Here is a 19,485-nt window from a genome sequence, read left to right on the forward strand (position 1 = left end):
CAGATTAGAGGCCTCCCCCAGGGACAGTGACCCAGTTTTCCTCCTGGTTAATCTCCTAATTAAGCTCCTTCTTTACTCTCCCCCTACCTCCGTTAACCACCTGGGCAGTGACCTAGTTGTGTGCAGAGTAACAGTCTGATCCCCTAAATTGCAAAGATGCAGAACCACTGGGGAACCGAAGGGCGAGCCCTGTCCGCTCTTCCCTTTGACAGTGGCCACCCCGCTCCCACCCTCCCGGCCTGTCTCTGGCTGGTCCCTCAGCACTAGGGGTGGACAGAGGAGACAAGGACACCCAGCAGAGGCCTGGGGACAAAGCCCCAGGAGTCTGAGGCACAGAAGCCCCTGCACATGTTCCGTTTCCCTCCCCCACCAGGGGCTGGGCTGCGCTGGTGCAGAACCACGATTGAGAGGACAGCAGACCCTGGTGCCAAGCCCACTCCTCCCAGAATGCCGTGTCACTTTGAGCAAGTGATGTTCCCTTTCTGGGAATTAATTCCCTTGTTTGGAGGATTCGGATAAGACTAGAACCTATCCCTTAAATTTATTGTGAGGACTATTAAGGAATGCACCCAGCGCGCCTGGCAGAACAAGACTCAGGCATCAGGAGCTGCTGCACCCGCAGCCGCACCTCCTCCCCTGGCTATGGGGCGAGCTCCTCGGCAGACCCCAGAGGGCCCGATGGGGCGGGGTGCGAGCCGGGCGGTCTGGGCCCTGCGTGGTCCCCAGGGTGCAGCGACACGCTCGGAGGTTTCCGGTGGTTCCTTCCCCAGGAGCTGGAGCGGCTGGAGGTGGAGAGGGTGGAGATGATCCGGCAGCACCTGTGCCAGTACACGCAGCTGCGGCACGAGACGGACATGTTCAACCAAAGCGTGAGTTCCCGGCGGGGCCCCGGGTCCTGGGCCACCAGGTTAAGGAGCTGCTACAGATGAATCTGTCCTGAAGGCAGGCGCTGGGCGGGGGCTCGGCCTTGCAGGCGACCTCTGGGGGTGGACGTGTCAATGGCCCTGGACGTCCACGTGAATCCTTCCTGAGCGCGTGACGTAGATGAGCCCGGGCGCTGAGGTAAAAGATGCTCACGATAGTTGAATTCGCTGGAGATGTCATTGCCTCCCCCGGTGGACTTCTTACAATTCTAGAAATATTCAAAATAGCTGAAACTGGGGGGCGGGGTTAGAGTACATGCTTAGCATGCACGAGGTCCTGGGTTCAATCCCCAGTACCTCCATTAACATAACTAACTAAATAAACCTAATCTCCCCCAAAACAAAACAAAACAAAACAAAGCAAAAAGCTAAAGCTGAAGTTCCATTTGACCTGCTCTCAGGTGGTAAACGTGGGGACAAATGGAGAAACAGGTTGCAGACCCACCTGCCCTCTCATCCACCCTGAGGTCTGGAGGCTCCCAGGGACCAGGGCTCCAGGCCCGCCCTTCATGGCCCCCTGCACGTGTCCCTTGCCTGGGCCTCCTGGTGCCTCACGACCCCCTAGAGAGGCTGCTCTGATACGGGCGCAAAGGTGCAGGCGGCATGGCTCAGAAGATACGTCCCTGGCTGGGCCGCCACCTCTGATGGTTTCCCTGCTTTTCCGTCCCTTACAGACAGTCGAGCCTGTGGACCAACTGCTTCGAAAAGTGGACCCAGCCAAAGACCGGGAGCTGTGGGTCAGAGAGCACAAGACGGGCAACATTCGCCCTGTGGACATGGAGATCTAGACGCGCGGCCGGGGGTCCTGCCGAGGAGGGGCTGGGGGCCCCACGGAGAGGAAGTGGCGCCCCCGCCATGGGGGCTGCTGCCAGGCGGAGCCTCCCTCCCACCCGCTCTCCTGGTCCCCCGAGGAGAGGGGACAGTGATGCCAGGAGGGCGGCCTGGACGGCCCCATTGGGAGCTCTCCATAGTTCCCAGGCCGAGGAGATGGAACCACAGCCCTGCCCTTGTCTCCGAGGCTGAAGCCCCCCAATCCTGTGCTGTGCTTGCCACTCCAAGAACCAACTGAGGCTGGAACTCTGGTCCCTGCTGAGCACTGCAGGGTCCCCTCCCCACCCAGAGACGGTTGTGTCACACGCTTGTGCCCCTGGAAGCCCCAAGGCCCTTCCTCCAGCTGGCCCCCCTGTCCCCAGGGCTTTGGAGGGGCAGGGGAGGGAGGTCTCTGTCTCAAAACCGAGTGTCCTGACAGAATCATGGATAGAAGCCACCGTTCAGCTCAACAGCCCGCACCCAGAATCCTTTGCAACCCTCCTCTCTGATTTTTCCCCGTTGCATTCCGGGAGCCCACATCCTGGCTCTTCTCTGCTCCTTTTCATCATTGGGAGTCTTGGGAAGAAGGCCTGGCCCCTGTCTTCCCAGACTGACCCAGCCTAGAGAGGTCAGGATGGAACTACCTCACTCAGCAAATTAGCCCCAAGTCGGAGCATCAAATCCTGTTTCCTAATAGATCAGGAATCCTCTGTCAAGTCCCCTCTCTGGACATCCCCGTCCACTCAACCTGCAGCCTCTTCCTCCAGGAAGCTCCCTCCTCCCACCCTTGCCCATCCCAGGGGCTGGCTCAGTCCCACGAGGGAGATGGGTGGTGGTGCAAGTCTCTGTCACCCCCCAGATGGCTCCACCTGCTTGTGCCCGGCGGGGTTGGGACCACTGTCCTTTGTGTGGCTTTCACTGGTGTGTACCATACAGGCACCGTAGACCCTCACGTCCACAGGACATGTCGCCTTCCAGGCAGTCGGCCGCCTCGGCCTCTCAGCCCCTTCTGCACGTTCCAGAGCCCTGCACGGAGCCCCCGCTTGGCGCTGGTACCACCTTGCCCTTTCCCCGCCTCCCAATTCCTGGAGAAGCCTGGGCTGAGTGTGACCTGGGAAGCTTTTGGCCCTGTCTCACTCATCACTTTCTCCCTTTACAGAACCACAGCAAACACATTCTCCATCATGTTAAATCTTGAGGCTCAGCTCAAGGGGACCAGAAGAAGAAAGGGGCTGAGGGAGGTCACACCACTAGCAAGGGGCAGATTTCTAGCCTGGAACCCGTGTCCTGAAAACCCATCTTTCTTGTTAATCTTTCCCGTTGATTACTTTGGATGTACAGATCCCATACGTCTCCCAAAGGGCAGAAGTCTAAGAGCACAAATCACTGGTCTTTCTCTCCGTCTTACATGCTGGTAACTGATGACTCGTTAATCTTCTCTCTCATTGAGTCAGAATGGCGCCGCCATAGTTTATCACAGAAAAGATGCCAAATATCCTACAGCAAACCAAGCTCGGCCACTTTTATTAAAACGTCCCAACCAGAAAGCTCACCGTGAAGGCCTTCAAGGCGAAGGCCTGCAGGACGGGTCTGTGTGTCTGGTGTGGAGAACCACTCCTTCCGGGTGTGAGGTTGGGCTGTGACACCAGCTGACAGTTTGGGGATATATATTCCTTGGTTTCTTACAAAAAAAAAAAAAATGGGTGCTAGTAGCAGTCGCTTTGTGGCTTGGTAAACTAATCTGTGGATGGTTTTAAAACATTCAAAGCCAGTAGCCTTGTTATTAACACAGATATTTTGAGTGTGATGTGGCTCGTGGATTTTGTTTCCTCCTTCCCATCTGAGGATTCCAGAGTCTTCTGTTCTTCTGTGGACCTCTCTTGCCTCTTCCAGGGTAGCCCGGGCTGGCCCAGTGCGGGCCAGTCTGCGTTCTGAAGTCATTTCTTCCGCTTCATCCCCTCCCCTTGGTCTCATTAGCTCCTCCACATACTTCTTTTCCTTTTTCCTTCCCTCCTTCATTCATCATCAAGCATTTAGCTAAGTCTGGGCCATGTGCTAAGATCTGAGGACAAGAAATGGCCCTATCATCAGGGAAGCCCCACGATCTCTTGTTTTGTGTGGACTTGTCTTTCTCCAGGGCCCTGCGGCTCAGTGACCTTGGCCTTCACACACGGGCACCCTGTGCAGAATTTTGGTTTGCCGCGATACTGTCTGTTGCGCTGACAGCTCTCTGTCCATTCATTCACTCCTTCATCCTATTACTCAGCAGACACTTGGGGCGAGCCAGGCGTTGTGTGGGTGCGTACAGGACAGGCACTCCCCACGTCCCCTCTGTTCTCCAGGTGGACAGGGGGATGTTCAGACCCTTCTGGAGAATGACAGCTTTGCACCCTTCCACATTTAACCTACGGGGAGCCTGTACTCATCATACAAACTACTGCCACGTTGCATTTCCCCAAGGACGGAAAAGCCAGACCCTCACAGCTCATATCCAACTCAGATTTCAGAGATTTCCTTTCCCCTCGCTTCACAAAGAGGAAGAATGAAACCCAAGGATGGCCACTGAGGGCCATGAAATGAATGGTGATTTACAAGCTGGGCTGGAGCTGAAGGTCCAGGCCCCTGTTCCAGTATTAACAGGGCTCCCCCTCTGGGCAAAATCGAGATTCGGATGAAGTCTGGAATATCTGAAGGGGCGCTTCAGAGTGGCGCTCTGCGGTTTCAGTTTAGTTTGGTTGGGTTTCTGTTTTGGTGTTTAGGTTATAAGGGGGTTTGCCTGGCTTTATTCAGAGTGAGCCACTCCGGGTTATTCTTGAGCACATCCATGGTTCCCTTCCTGAGAACAGGTGAGCCTCTCCTACCTGCCTCTGCCTGGGAGACGTGGGTGCTGCTTCGTTTTGTCTGCGAAAACGTGATTGTTTAAAAAAACAGTCTCTAAGACAAAAGTGACTTGGTTGCCGTGACAGCCTGAACCACAGAGACGGCTGTGCTGAGGGTCTGCCATCGGACCCCTCTGGGCTCCTTTCTACTCCAGCCAACGCTTGTTGGCCAGGATAGGGTTGCGTTTCTGCGGGGGGAGACACTTCTCCCCACGGTGGGGCTGATTAATGCCTAAAGCAAATAGAAACCGTGTACACATTCAGGAACCAGGGGTTTGTTTCTACTCCCTTTGTGAAAACCAATCAATTCCTAGATTAGGGGATGGGTGCATAGAGATCTTGGCAGAGCCAAAGTCCCTTCTTGGAAATACAAGCCATAAAATTCAAAGGACGTCAAAGACCTCGGCTTGTTTAAGTGATTTTACTTCCTGCTGTGAGTGGCCTTGACAAGGAGCGTTTAAACAGGATCCTGCAGACCTGCTGGGGATGATGTAGGTAGGGGAAGCACTGGACAGATGCTAGGTGGGGGGCAGACCAGCAGCACGCAGCCTTAGCCAGCACACTGTCTCGTTCCCACATCCTCCCCACCCTGACAAGAGCCACTGGCTTTTCTTCTTCCAGGTTTATTGAGGTATTCAATATACAGTCCTGGGAGTTTACTGACATACAGTAAAGTTCGCCCACTTGAAGTATATGGGTCAATGAATTTGGACAAATTTATGCCGTCTTGTAACCACCACCAAAATCAACACATTTCCATCACTCCCAGAAATGCCTTCAGGCGTCTTTGATGTCGATCCGCTCCTCCCAGCCCCAGCACCAGGCAGACACTGATGGATTTTGTGACTCTGGAGTTCTGCCTTTTCCAGAACGTCCTAAAAGTGGAGCCACACCGATGCAGCCTTCGAGTCTGGCTTCCTTCACTCAGCTTGATGCCTCTGAGTCACCACGTTGTGTGTCAGTAGTTGGTTCCCTCGCATCTCCATCTCCAAGTCGCCTTCCGTCCGTTGCCTGGGGGCACCCACTGCTTCCTTGCTTTTAAAATGAGTTGTTTGTCCCCAGAGTCCCCAGCCCAGGCTCTCCAGCTTGTTTGTAAGGCTACTTCCACCCACTGTGCCCACGAGTGGTTCTTAGGGCTCACACTTGCTTATGGGGTTCATTTTAGGTTTCTGACAATGCAGAAAGTGGCCAGGGGTCGGGGCAGGGTCTGGCAGGGTCTCCGCTACACCCTGAAGTTTGTATCTCAGCTGGCAGATCCACTAGTTCCCGGGGACCCTCCCCTCCCTTCAACCCGCACATTCCCAGCCATCTGTTGAGCGTTAGAGGGTGAAGATGGAGGCAACGTGGATGAGACGGCAGGCAGGGGGCTCACCACCCTTTCCTGGATCTCTGCTGTTAACACTGGTCAGGCTCTGGGTGTGACCCCCAGGGTCATGACCCCTCCAAGCCATACTTGATTGTGCCCTGCTCAGTGAAAGGTGAACCCCGGAAGGCAACCAGGCACCTCTCCCAGCAAATGGAAGGCATTCCTGGGTCCAGGCCGGGTGAGGGTGTGGGTCATGGAGCTCAGGTCTCGGGGTCCCATGTTGCTAGGACGCTTCTGGGTTGAATTTTCCCCTTCGTCCCCCCGGAGCACTCTGGCCTTTCCTGAAGGTGAGGGACCCAACTCTTTCCTGATTTGGGTGAGAATAAACAGGGGACAGAAGCCCATGTCCCGTCTCCCCTGAGCCTCCAGATGCTGGGGCGTGGCTGTGTGGAGCCCTGGTCGGGGGGCGCCTCTGAGGGAGAGGGGTCGTGATGCCCTTGCACCTCTGAGTGCTGTTCAGGGGGACGGACCCTTTGGTGTCTGAGGGACGTTCCTAATGGGACTGCAGTGGGGGAGGCAGGCAGGCACCTGGGTGCTCTGATGCGGGCAGTGTGACATGGGGACGAGGAAGGGAAGGAGGTACCCGGGCAAGGGCACCGACTGGCCCCATTCTGCTGTCTCATTTGTCCTGTAACCTGAAGTTAAGCCACGTCCCCTCCTGGGACCTCTGTTCTCTGCCTAGTGGAGGTGCTCCGCACCCAGCGTCACGAGCTACAGCGGCCGGCTCTTGGGACCGTGGCCTCCGGGCAGCCAGGTGGACCCAGGGACTGTCACACCAGCCATCCTAGGTGACGGGGGCCCCACATCTGCATCTCTGCCCTTCCCTTAGGAAGGAGATGATGGGGGTGGGGGGCAGCCCTTTCACAGACGCGAGCACATCAGCAAACCCCATGAACGTGGAATTTTCTAACAGACTTGCTTGTTTGCTCTGTTTTCTGTAACTTTTGCTAAATACTTTATACATTTTTAATGTTAAAATGCTGCGTCTCCTGCCAGCAATCCTCATCCCAGTATGAATGTGTTTACTCCACATTGTATATCCTTCCATCCCCGGCTGCCTAGATCAGTAAATAAAATCGATGTGCTATAATTTATAAGTAACACTGTTGAAACTCTGATCCCTATGGAGGCTGTAATCCGCCCTTCCCACCCTCTCCCCACCCCCACCCCCACCCCTGTAATAGCATTTGTGTGTATTGATGCTGACAAATTAAATGTTTAAAAGAGTTTAAATTTTGAAGGCATTTGCTATATATAATTGTTCTGCATTATGATAGAGCATTTTCAGGAAGTTAAATGCTCTCATTTTTTCCCCCCTTTGGCTTTGTGTGTACACTTGAGATGCTTAGCTTCATCCCATGTAAAATAAACTGTCCAGAGACACTGAGTCGTCCCGCTGGGCGACCCTCCTTCCTGGAGGACTGCCACACTCCCTTCTGTACGAATGGGCTCAGCGTTGCTCCCAGACTCCCAGGCTTCGTGATTTTATTTTTACCCCTGATGACTTAGCAGGGGAATAGAGGACACCTGGGCATTGACCCCCAGCGGGGTATCACGTTGCCAAAATCACACCCCTGGCCCTGGCCCCAGTCCCCTCCCCTGTGGACAGAAGGGCTCCTGCCTTTTGTTTCTTTTCCCATCCATCTGTCCATCCATTCATCCACCCATGCATCCGTCTGTCCGTCTATCCATCCATGCAGTAATTACAGACCACCACGGTGAGCCAGACATTGCTCTAGGTACTGGGAACACATCCGTGGTTAAAACAGATTAAGAACCTTGACCTCATAGAACTTCCTTTCTAGCAGGAAGAGACAGACTCACGGAATTGTGTAGTGTGGATGTAGAAGATGCTGGGTGTTACAGAGACAGGGCGGAGTGAGGGGGATCAGTGGTCTCGGGTGAGAGAGGGTTAGCTGCAGCATGAGGTGGGATGACTGGGGTGGCCTCATTGCGCAGGTGGCATTTGATCCAAGACGGGATTCCTGGGAGGAAGCCCAGCAGGTAGCTGGGGGAAGAATGTTCCAGGCAGAGGAGGTGGCCTGGTTAAAGGCCAGAGGCACCTACTTGGGGGAGACCAGTGTGGCTGGAGCAGAGGGGTGGGGGTGGGGCAGCTTCTCCAGGGCCTCTCGGGCCATCGAAGGCCTATGACTTTTACTCGGGGGGGTCGGAGCCGAGAGGTGCACGGCCTGACGTCCTTGCTGTCGGGCTCGCTGTACGTCCAGGGGACGGTGCCAGCAGGGGTGGTGACGTGGAGGCAGGGAGAATGGTCGGGTTCTGGATGTGCTTTGAAGGTGGAGCCAACATGGTTTCTAGGCAGATTAGAGTGGGGTGTGACAGAGAGGCACTGGGGTGGCTCCGAGGACTTCAGTCCAAGCAACCGAAAGGATGGACTGCTATTTACTGGGATGGGGACAGCCATGGGAGGAGGGTTCTTCCCCCTCCTCTGCCTCCCACCCACCCTCTCCAAGCCCCTTCTCCCCCCGAGGGCAGACTTGTGGGCAGGCTCTGGCTCCAGGCCGGCGTGGAAGGGCTCTCTGTCCTTCAGCTCCTAACAGGGGAGGGAAGAGGCATGGGGTGGTGGCTGGGGGACTCCTGGCTTGGGACGCAACAGGGCCAGCCTCTGGGAAGAGCCTGCTTCTTTCAGTCATGGTGGGACCCGGATGGGGAGTCACCAACTGAGATTCGCTGGCCAGAGCTGAGGCCTTCTTCCCAGTGGTCTCTGGGGTTTGGGGAGAGTTTATGGCCCCAGTTCAGACTTAACAAATCCATTCACAATACATCATCTCCAACAACTTGTTTGGCTAAGGGGAATAAACTCTCCCTCTGATAGAAGATGTTTACGCAGGTTTTCAAACAAACCTCCAGGTCATGACCTCTCTCTCAGCAGCATCAACACAGCTGCCAGTGGTCCCCCCCCGCGCCAGGCCCTTCGCAGGCACGGCAGCCGGGAGGAGTGGATGGTACCTGGTCTGGCTCCTCCTCCTCGCCCTCAGGGAGGACAGGAGGGACTGAAGGGCTTCCGCCGCCTTCTGTGTGAACCCGGGGCCCTGTCTCCTTGCCCGTGGCCTCCTCTGTTGTCACAGCAACCCAGCCCCTCACCTCCGGAAACTCATCTTCTCACCCCTTCTGCTCAGGCCTCCTTGGGAAGGGAGGCGACTGTAACTCGTGAAAACAGCTCTGAGCAGGGAGGCTCGCCTCCTGGCTTTGTCATTTAGCAACCGTGTGACGTAGGCAGGCAACATCCTTTTGCAGCTTGGCTTCTTCCTGCAACGCTGGCCTTGCCTCACCTGCAGGCTCGGTGTGGACACCCAGGAGGCACTTCTAATCGCCTGCCGTGCCAGGTTTGGCGGCCTCTGGCCTCACTGGCATGGCCTGCGTCTTGCTTGTGTGTTTGTTTTTGAGTCCAGTCAGCAACTGTCCTGGTTCTAACCACTCTTGAGAACAATGCCTTGCTGTGGGTAGTGAAAAGCTAGAGAAAGAGAAAGGGCTTCTTTTAAGAAATGATATGCTCTCACAAACTGGTGGGGAAAAACACTAAGTACACACACTCACACACGCCCACAACATTAAGGCTTCCTGAGAAGTACTCTGGCCTCGCAGTGCCTGGGGTGGGTGGGAGGGATGGGTCAGCACATCGGTGCCTGAGCGTCTCAGTCCTTCCTGAGTGACGTCGGGGGGAGGGGTGGCAGGTGGCTTTCTCCCAGCAACAGGGACCTGCTTTCCCCTGCTGCTAGACTGTTATGAAATAGAATACAAACCCCAATTCTCCTGCCTAGACATTGCGGGCTTTGATTTTGTAGTTACCACCCCTAGACAAAGCGGAGCCATCTTTCCCATCCAAGATGGTGGTTCTGGGATCCCAGGCATTACGCTTAGCCACGCCAGGACGCACCAACCTTTCCTCTGGGTGGTGCGATTTAAGGTACATATTCATGAGGGTTCTCCCTGTGGCCTGAGCTGACTGAGGGGTGGAAGCCTTCCCTGGCTGAGCCCTGCTCTCCTATTTACCCGTTCATTCACTTGACAGCATGGACTGTTGTCTGCCAGCTCCTGGCACCAGGCTTGGTTGCAAACTGACGACCTGCAGGCTGGAACAGCCACAGAGAAGCTGTATTTGGCCCACACCAGGTTTTTGAAAATTTTGAAATGGCTCTCAACATTTAAAAGTTTGGCAATTCCATCTAGCAATTGGATTTCCCTTGGATTATCAAAAAGAAATCGAGTAACACTGGGCCATTGTCCCTTATGATCACATTCAAATGGAATTGAACATTGGCCGTCCCCTGCATGTACGACACAGGCCTCACCACTCCCTACGGCCTCTCCGACCCACCTGCTTCACTTGCACACCCTGCCTGCAGGCCCCTGGAGGCAGCTGAGTCCCTGTGGTAGGCAAAGAATGACAATGGCCAGTAGATACTGAGCTCTCACTCCATGCCGGGCTCAATTCTAAGTGCACTGCACACGTTGGCTCATTTCTGCCCCACGGTAACAATGAGGTAGACACCATTGTTATTGCTGTCTGCTCAGGGGATAGTCACTGAGGGCCCAAAGCTGCCAGGCACCAGTCTGGGCAATGGAGACGCAGTGGAGAACAAAGTAGACAGAACCCCAGCCTCCACGGGGCTCTCGTCCTGCCAAGCACAGACAACACCAAGAATAAATAAACAGTCAGGCGTACTCGTGAGGGAGAACCACTGAGCAGGAGAAAGTTGGGGGCGTGCCGATGGTTGGGGGTAGGGGTGCTATGGTAAATAGAGTGCTCAGTATAGGCCCTGCTAAGAAGGTGACATTTAAGGAAAGCTGTGAGAGATTAGAAGCGCATTCTTGGCAGAGACAGGTTAAGAAACGTGCCTGGGGTCACACAGCTAGTACCTGCAAAGCTGGGATTTGAACCAAAGCTGGTTTCAGAGCGTGGCTCCTAATCACTGCATTACAGGGCCATCTCTGCCTCTGAGGTCCTCAGAGTAAGGGCAGAGGGCAGCCAGGGAGCATCGGTGCTGCCAGAGAGCCAGAGGCAGAGGTGGGCTGGGGCAGGGATGGACCAGGGGCAGCAGGAAAGGCCTCGGCCGGAGGCTTCCGCTCTGAAGATTCTACCCCTTGCCCAGTCCTGCCAGGAGGCCGAGGTGGATTGACCTCCCGCTGTCAGCTCTTTATTTTAATCTCAGGGGGCATCTAGGAGCTTGTCTCCCGCCTCCAGCTCCAGGCCCCTCCTCCCTCCAAGTGCTGGGGTGAACCCGCCACAAATCCGCCTAGTCCACCAGCCTCTCAGGGTCTGACCGTCCCCAGCAGCACCCAGCCCGGCAGCCGGGAGCCTCGGTCACTCCCGCCCGCCCGCCCGCCCAGCAGCGCCTGCCCGGCCGGGCCCACGCCGCCTCACCCATGGGGAACAGCAAGAGCGGGGCCCTGTCCAAGGAGATCCTGGAGGAGCTGCAGCTGAACACCAAGTTCACGGAGGAGGAGCTGAGTACCTGGTACCAGTCCTTCCTGAAGGAGTGTCCCAGCGGCCGCATCACCCGGCAGGAGTTCCAGAGCATCTACTCCAAGTTCTTCCCCGAGGCCGACCCCAAGGCCTACGCCCAGCATGTGTTCCGCAGCTTCGACGCCAACAGCGATGGCACCCTGGACTTCAAGGAGTACGTCATCGCCCTGCACATGACCACCGCGGGCAAGACCAACCAGAAGCTGGAGTGGGCCTTCTCCCTCTACGACGTGGACGGCAACGGCACCATCAGCAAAAGCGAAGTGCTGGAGATCGTCACGGTCAGTGCTGGCCTCTGGGCTTCCGGCTCTGGGGGCCGGGGTCACCACCTGGGGGCGGGGCTGCAGCGGGGTGGGGACCCAGGCTTTGTGACTCGGTGGCCCGAGAGCGTGGTCAGGAGGGGTCCGATATTCATGAGGGACACTTACCCATGGCTTCGTTTTCCTCCTCCAGAAGAATCGGGGCATTTCCTAGTATTTATCTTTTCGTTTCCGTCCTGCCTTCTTTCCCTCCCAACTTCCTTCCTTTCTCCATGAGAATGTCCTTCAAAACCTTCAACAGTACACGTTCTGGCTCTTTCACAAGTCATTTTGTGGGGGAGGGGATTAGGTCTATTTATTTACTTATTTATTTTAAGGGTGGGATTGGGGATCGAACCCAGGGCCTCGTGCGTGCTAAGCATGCGCTCTACCACTTGAGCTATACCCTGCCCTCTTTTAAAAATTTTGTTTTCTAATGAGGGTACTGGGAATTGAACCCAGGACCTCACACACGCTAAGCATATGCCCAACCACTGGGCTATAGACTCACCCTCCCCCACAAGTCATTTAAAAGACATAGCATGTGTCAAATATCCCGAAGAAAAAGGCCCAAGTTGCAGGACGTGAAATCTGGGTTCTAGTCCTGCCTTCACGACCTGGGGCAGGTCACTTCATCCCGGGAGCCTGCCTTTCGCGTCCGTCTCGTGTTCTACACAAACTGCTGGCTCCTCACTCTCCTTGCCAGCCAGGGCTTCCCAACACCTGCTCTCCTCTCTGTCCATGTTGGCCCAGCATCAGATCATCTGTTGAGAAGGCTTTCAGTGTCTGGAAAATAGTTTTATAATATGTAAGTAATTAGTGAAATTTAGAAACCGACGCAAAAGAAAGTTAAAATGGCCTTTAATGTCATCGTCCAGAGCAAACTACTGTCAAAGTATTGACATACAACTTTCCAGCCTTGCATCCACATATTTACAAGTAATTTTAGAACAATGACATATTCACATGTGATTTTTATCTTCCTTTTTTCAGTCACTGTTTTGTTGTGAGTGCTTTCAATATCAAACCATTTCTAACAGCTGCTTAGAACGCCATCGTCTGGCCATGCCATATTACGTACCCACTCCTCTATGTCTGGAGGATTCGAATGTTTGCATTTTCCCCTCTTACCTCATTTACAGCGCCCTCGTTTTACTTGATCTGTTTTTTGCCCTCTACCTCATGCCACTTCCTTTATTTCTCTAATTCCATTTCTGTGAGAGAGGATGTTTTTCATATTTTATATAATTTTCGATGCATTTATAATCCTGCTTTCATTCGCACAATTCTCCCACCCTTTTTCGGGGAAACTATAAATAAAATGGCCAAGCAGGCAGCCTCTGGTCAGTGGACTCTGCCTGGGCCTCCTGTTAGGGACAGGTGTGTGTGGGAGCCTCGCTGGGCTCTGGGCTCGGCCTGCAGAATGAGCCCCCCTGCACTGGCAGGTGGCCGGGGGTGAGGACCACACCCTCGGAACCACCTAAAGGATGCCAGGCCCAGCAGAGGCCTGTGAGCTGGCGCTCCTTTGGGGAAAGGAGGAGGAAGGGGAGGGAGGGAGGGCGGGGAGAGGAGGACGGAGGCCGGGAGGGGGAGAGAGGTTGTGGAGCACCCACACCTGAGGTTATGCAAGACGACGCCAAGCCTCCGCTGTTTACCAGGTCCACGTGACTGGCCTGGGAGTCCGAAGCGATGGGTTCTCGTCCCAGCTGTGCCACCAACAAGCCGCGTGGCCTCGGGAAAACCGTATAACCTCCCAGGGCCCAGGGTGAAGATGCAATGGTTCTTTCTCTGTCCTTTTATTGAGGCCGTGAGGGTCTGTCCTCAGTGTTGGACGCAGGGTGGGCAGGCAGCCAATCACTCTCAGCCGTTAGCCCTCCGGCCTGCACGTGCTTCCCCGGCTCAGGACAGATGGCGGTGTTAAGGGAGCCGCTGCCGTTTGCGCTGGGCACCTCCCGGGTCTGAGTCCCGCCGTCGTCGGGGCTGCTGCCCGGAGCCGCTGGGTCTGGTTTCCGCGTGTTACAGCGCTGGGGCCGCTGAAAGGGGGCTGCTGACGCTGCTGATCCTCCCTCCAGCCTAGTTTCCCTGGAGTCTGATCCTGAGTGTCCCCTCTGGGCCTGGCCAGCCCTGGTGGACTCCTAGTAGCCTGGAGCTGGAAGGGCACGTGGAGACGGCGTTGTCCCTTTCCCTGACCACTTCCTGCTCCTTTGTCAGCGAGACTAGAGGGTGATGAGCAAGACCCTTGAGCTTAAAGCTGAATCTGTCTCTGGCTGCCTCCCTGAGAAGAGTAAATGAGGGGCTTCCCGTGCCCTGGGAGACCTTCGCCAGCCCCCAGAACGCTCTCCAAGGCTTTCCGGGGGTAGGACGTGCTGCAGGTGTAGAGGTTCTAGTACCAAGCTCACCTGGGTTAGAACCGCCACTCTTCCACTTCCAGGTGAGGGACTTCTAGCAGGTTAGTTGACTCAGTCTCTTCATCTGTGAGATGGGGCCGATAATACCCACCTCATAAAGTTGTCGTGAAGGTCACATGCAAAGCGCTTAGAAAGGTGGCACACGTTAAGCACTTATATATTAGCCCAGCCGGGTTGGCAACCAAGGTACCCCCTGGACCCAGAAAAAGCCATTTGCTGTTATTAAATTTCTGGACAGTGGGGTTCGAGGTAGGAGATCCCAAACTTCCGCCCTGGGGCTGCTGTCAGATTATCATCAGGAAGCTTTTTATTTCTTATTTTCACTTTTTAGTAAAATGAAAGTAATATGCTGACATGATCAGGAAATTCCAGCAGGGTGGAAAGGGACAAAATAAGAAGTGAAAGCTGCTTTCACCCCCTCCCCTGCGTTCTCCATCCCTTCGGAGGGTCTCAAAAGTCCAGATGCCCGGTCCCCACTCCCAGGAACTGGGGTTCAGTAGGGCAAGCTGGGACCTGGACACCTGCATTTTAGCCTCTGCCGCAGCGGATGCTGGCTGGCGACGTGGGTTCCCCCGGAGCTGCTCCTTCTGATGGGTTCCTCCTCTTGATTTGGTGCAGGCTATTTTCAAAATGATCAGTCCTGAGGACGTGAAGCGACTTCCGGATGATGAAAACACCCCGGAGAAGCGAGCCGAGAAGGTCTGGGGGTTCTTTGGCAAGAAGGAAGACGGTAAATTCCTTCTCCTTCCTAGCCTTTGTTCCAGTCCCAGGGTGTTTCCCAGAAAGCCCAGCCAGATTTATCCTTCCGAGTCCGGTGCCCAGGCAGGACAGAGGTCACCTCCGCCCACTGCAGGGCTGCCTGACGGGCCTTTGTGGGTGGTGACAGGACGGCCCGCGGGCAGTCGTGCGTACGCCCACTCTGGAGCTGGCGGGAAACAGTACTGCCTCCCACTGCTTGTAAAACTCCATTGCTGCCTGAGACGCTCTTGGGGAGAAGCAAGGCTCTAAATGATGTTGTGCTTTTGAAGGAAGAAAACCTCTTTCGTTACGACAGAGCTCACCCACACTGAGGGAGTAGTAACCAGGAAGGGGCACAGCTCAGGAGCAGTTCGTAGGCAAATGGCGAGTTTTGAGACTTTGCGAACGGCTTTCTTTTTAAATGGAGTGCCCTTTTTTTTTTTTTTTTTCCTTCAAAGACACTTTGGTTTACTTGTTTATAAAAAGGCCTTCTGCACAATTAGGACAAGGCACACCTCAGCTCAGTCTCCATCTGAATGAGCACCCAGTCCCAAGCAAGCAGGATCTGGATTTAAACGGTTTTACTTTAGGAAGTTAATTTGGAGCCCACGAGAGGCAGCACCAGATGGGATTAGATTTAAATTGGACGGCAAGAGATTGATGGGGGGGAAGGCCTATGAGGGAAAATGGGGAGGGATCTGGAGGAGCCATCGGGCTGCAAAGTAGATCAAACGCCTCTGGGTAGTTTGGGCTTAAGAAAAGTCTGAGACTGCAGCACTGGGCTAAGAAGGTCTTGGCCAAGCCGATGGGGCGTCCTCGAGCCCCTGCTCCTGGCTCCCTGCCCTGCTCCGTCTGGCTGGAAGCAGCGTGGTCTGGCACTGAAAGGGGGCTGCTAATGCAGGGTGCCCACATGCAGCTCAGGAAGGACATGAGAGAGGGGTTGGTGTCAGACGGGGGCGGCAAACTTGAATGGCTCCCGGGGCTGGGAGGATGAACAGGAGAGCGGCTGCCCAGTTAGTGAGGGCCTGGCGAACAGTGGGGAGTGGCTGTCTGGTCTGATGGCCTCTGATCGATTGTTGCCACGTGGGGGTGCGGGGCTGCTGGTGTCTCGCTACCTGATTGTTTTAAAAAGAGCAGCCAGCAATTGAGATTTCTTTTTTTTTTCCCTCATGCACACCAAGCACGCATTCTACCACTGAGCTGTTCCCCTCACCCCTGCAGTCAAGATTTTTAACCTCTGAAGCGCCTCCGTTGATGACGGCCTGCATGGCCCAAGGCCACCTGCGGAGCCAGGACTGGCCCCTGTTGTGGTCTCTGGGGCAGCCTCTTACAGGGCTCCCCGGCACAGGTCTGAGCAGGACCTTAAATCAGGGCCCTACTATTCTGCGGTCCAGGAGGAAGTCGGGAAGCAACGAGGTCTTTGATGGTAGGGCCAGAATTAGGGCAAGGCAAGGAGGTGCCCAGGCACAAATGGAAGGCGGCCCTTGTTGTCAGTGCCAGCCCTGTGCTCACACGACCCTGAAACTGAGCACCTCCTCAGATTTCGCAGGGGAGGCCCTTCCCGTGCCTCACCCAGCCGTCATCTCCCCCTTCGAGCATCCTCTCCTCCGTTGCCCAGACCCTGGCTGCTCAAGGCTCCTCCCTGAGGCTCCTCGCCCCTCTTTAGCCCCTTTCGTGACGTCCCTCGGGGTCGGCCACGTGCTGAGGCCCTTGTTCTGCTACTTGCTAACCGGAAAACTGCCCCAGGTGAATTTCACAGTCACAGTGGGGAGGGAGGTGCTGGGGGCTCACACGCGCGCTCGTGCCTGGTGACTTGTGTTTCCACACGGCCCATCTGGAGTCAACGCCTCACTCCAGCATCGGGTTCCGAGGGTGGGATTTCAAGCTCTGTGCGAGGCTGACAGGGCAGCTGGAACCTTAAAACCCAGTTTCCCAGCCGGACCTGCACCGGGAAGCAGCCTGGCTCCTAACCCAGGAATGATTACGATTGCCCCAAAGGCCTGGGACATAAGCCAATGGAAACCCAATTCAGTTCAGCTGAGGTTTTTTTTTAATTGAATTATAATTGGTTAAAAATGTTGTGTTAGTTTCTGCTGTACAGCGTAGTGATTCAGTTTTACAGGTTTTTCATTCATTTTAGGTTATTACAAGCTATTGACTATAGTTCCCTGTGCTGTACAGGAGGACCTTGCTGTTTACCTACTTTGCACATAGTAGTTTGTATCTGCTAACCCCAGACTCCCACTTTATCCGTCCCCTCCTTTCCCATTAAGTAACCATTAAGTTTTTTTCTGTGTCTGTGAGTCTGTTTCTGTTTTGTAAATAAGTTCATTTGTGTCATTTTTTTTTAGATTCCACATATAAGTGATACCGTGTGATATTTATCTTTGTCTGATTTAACTTCACTTAGTATGATCATCTCTAGGTCCAGCCATGTTGCTGTAAATGGCATGATTTCATTCTTTTTTATGGCTGAGTAGTATTTTTTCATCCAGTCACCTGTCGATGGACATTGAGGTTGTTTCCACATCTTGGCTGTTGTAAACAGTGAGTTCAGCCAAGCTTTACTGAGCACCTACTACGTGCAGGACTATGAGGATAGCCATAAACAGGAAGGAGCACCTGCCTCATTCTAGAGTCATTTCTACAGGTGACTGTCTCCCCATCAGACCAACAGTTTCCCAGGGCCAGGGGCCTTTTCTCACTCCCTTCCATGCCACACCCCACCCTCTGCCCCCTGCAATCTCAGCCACAAGCACAGTGGCTCTGGCACGGAGGGAGGGCTCTGTGACGTGCATTTAACTAGATAGGACTGAATTCAATAGCTGGAGGCTCTCTCTCGTCCCAAACAAGGAGGTAGATTGAGGATGCAGAGACACGCAGGGAGGACCACGGAGGGGTTGTCAGCCAAGAATCAGGGGGCTGCCCAGGAGCTGGGAGCAGGGTGGAGAGCCACCTCATAAGCCAGCCTCTCCTTGGGACACATTGGACCCCTCACCCTTCACTCCCTACTTCCTGGGCAGACACTGTTTCCTGCTTCTTAACTGAGACTCTCTTTCCTTGCCCAGTCCCCTAGAAGATCCCCCAGAGCGTGAGGTTGGAGACCTGGAGTCATATTCGAAATATTTCATAACCAGCAAGGCGGAGGTGCCAACCAGTCAGAGGAGACACAGCACTAGACCGCACCCGGGAGGCCCTGCCGTGCCTGTCATTAACCCTTTTATTGTTCATTCATGGGGAGATCCAGGGGTCCTGGGGAGGAGTGAGGGGTGGGGGTACCCCCAGGGGCACTGAGACTCAGTCTTTTCAGAATAGAGCCATCCATCCTGGGCATGCTGGCCGATGTTAGCCTCATCACAGCTGGAAACAGCCTATCCTGACTGTGATCTTTTCCCCCTGTGCAGATAAACTTACAGAGAAAGAATTCATTGAGGGGACCTTGGCGAATAAGGAAATTCTGCGACTGATCCAATTTGAGCCACAAAAAGTGAAGGAGAAGTTGAAGGAAAAGAAACCCTGATGTCAACTGCTCAGGTCTCCTCCCCTCTCCCCGCCATTCACACAAACACACGTGTGCACACACCCCGGGGGCCGGGAGAGCCTCCAACCCGCAGCACGGTAAACCCACAGCACAGCTCCCTGCCAAACGGAAGCGTCTTTAGCGATTCACTGGTCCCACCTTCCCTCTGTGTCTAGCGTCCCGCCCGCCCTACCTGCCCGCCTCCCCTCCCCCCGCCCGCCAGCCCAGGCCTCCCTGATAATCCCAGGATTAGGTCACAGGAGCCCCAAATATCAGTCCCTGTGTAAGCTGCTTTGTGGACTGTTGGGTAAGCAGGTTCCAATAAATGCAAGAGGAGCTGGGCACATGGCTGACTGGTCGTTCTTGAACCAGAAAAGGAGATGAGTTGTCGGTTCAACCTCAAAGACTGGAATGCGTGGCCACTGCAGTCCTAGGCCAGGGTGCGGGGACTGCGGTGGCGGAGGAGACAGACTTGGCCCTGCCCTCCTGCGGCTCAGGGTGCACAGGGGACTGCAGACCTTGAAGACGCCCTTACTGGCGATGCAGTTACCATGGAGACAAGCAAAGCAGTGTGGGAAGAAACAACAGGAGGGGCTGACCTGTCCAGAGGTCAGGAAAGGGGTTCCGGATGAAGAGGCATTTAAATGAAGACCCAGTGGACTGGGCTGGGGGAAAGGTGAGGATGGGGAAACTGTGTCTCCAAGACCCTGAGGCAGGAAAGAGCATTTCAAGTTCTGGGACCATGAGAAGGCACGTGTAGCCGGAGAGCAGAGGGAGGAGGGAGAGCAAATTGTGAGTTAAGCCTCCAAGGCAGGCAGGGGCCAGACCATGCAAGGCCTTCCCTGCAGCCCATGGGAAGACCCAGCATTACCGTGGGGCTAGTGGGTACTACTGCGGGGTTTGAGGCAAGGGGGGTATGTGTTTGTCAGAAATCCCTCTGGCCGGTGGAAATAAATCAGAGGGGCCAGACTGGGGGCAGGGAGCCTGAAGGTCACTCTCTCATAGTTGCCCAGGTGGCCCCAGGCCAGGGTACCAGCAGTGAGATGGAGAGAACGGG

General features: G+C 54.9%; 2 protein-coding genes across 11 annotated transcripts in view; both read left to right on the plus strand.

Moving 5' to 3' along the window:
* GAS7 (growth arrest specific 7) overlaps nt 1-3,540 on the plus strand; it is a 184,419-nt gene extending 180,879 nt beyond the window's left edge. For all 9 annotated transcript variants that reach the window (XM_074342186.1, XM_074342187.1, XM_074342193.1 and 6 more), the window contains 2 exons: nt 771-869; nt 1,598-3,540. In XM_074342186.1, coding sequence (XP_074198287.1) covers nt 771-869; nt 1,598-1,711 — 213 coding nt within the window. In that variant the 3' untranslated portion in view covers nt 1,712-3,540. The remainder of the gene's footprint in view (nt 1-770; nt 870-1,597) is intronic.
* Nucleotides 3,541-11,305: 7,765 nt separating this feature from the next.
* On the plus strand, nt 11,306-18,790 carry RCVRN (recoverin). 2 transcript variants are annotated; one of them, XM_010965981.3, is made up of 3 exons: nt 11,306-11,744; nt 14,789-14,900; nt 18,313-18,790. In XM_010965981.3, the coding sequence occupies exons 1-3, from the start codon at nt 11,364-11,366 to the stop codon at nt 18,426-18,428; spliced, it is 609 nt and encodes a 202-aa protein (XP_010964283.1). In that variant the 5' UTR covers nt 11,306-11,363; the 3' UTR covers nt 18,429-18,790. The 2 variants fall into 2 exon arrangements, with proteins under 2 accessions (XP_010964283.1, XP_074198297.1); XM_074342196.1 differs by lacking the exon at nt 18,313-18,790 and having other exon boundaries at nt 14,789-15,323.
* The last annotated feature ends 695 nt before the right edge of the window (nt 18,791-19,485 follow it).

The sequence above is a fragment of the Camelus bactrianus genome, chromosome 16, assembly GCF_048773025.1.
Source record: "Camelus bactrianus isolate YW-2024 breed Bactrian camel chromosome 16, ASM4877302v1, whole genome shotgun sequence".
NCBI lineage: Eukaryota > Metazoa > Chordata > Mammalia > Artiodactyla > Camelidae > Camelus > Camelus bactrianus.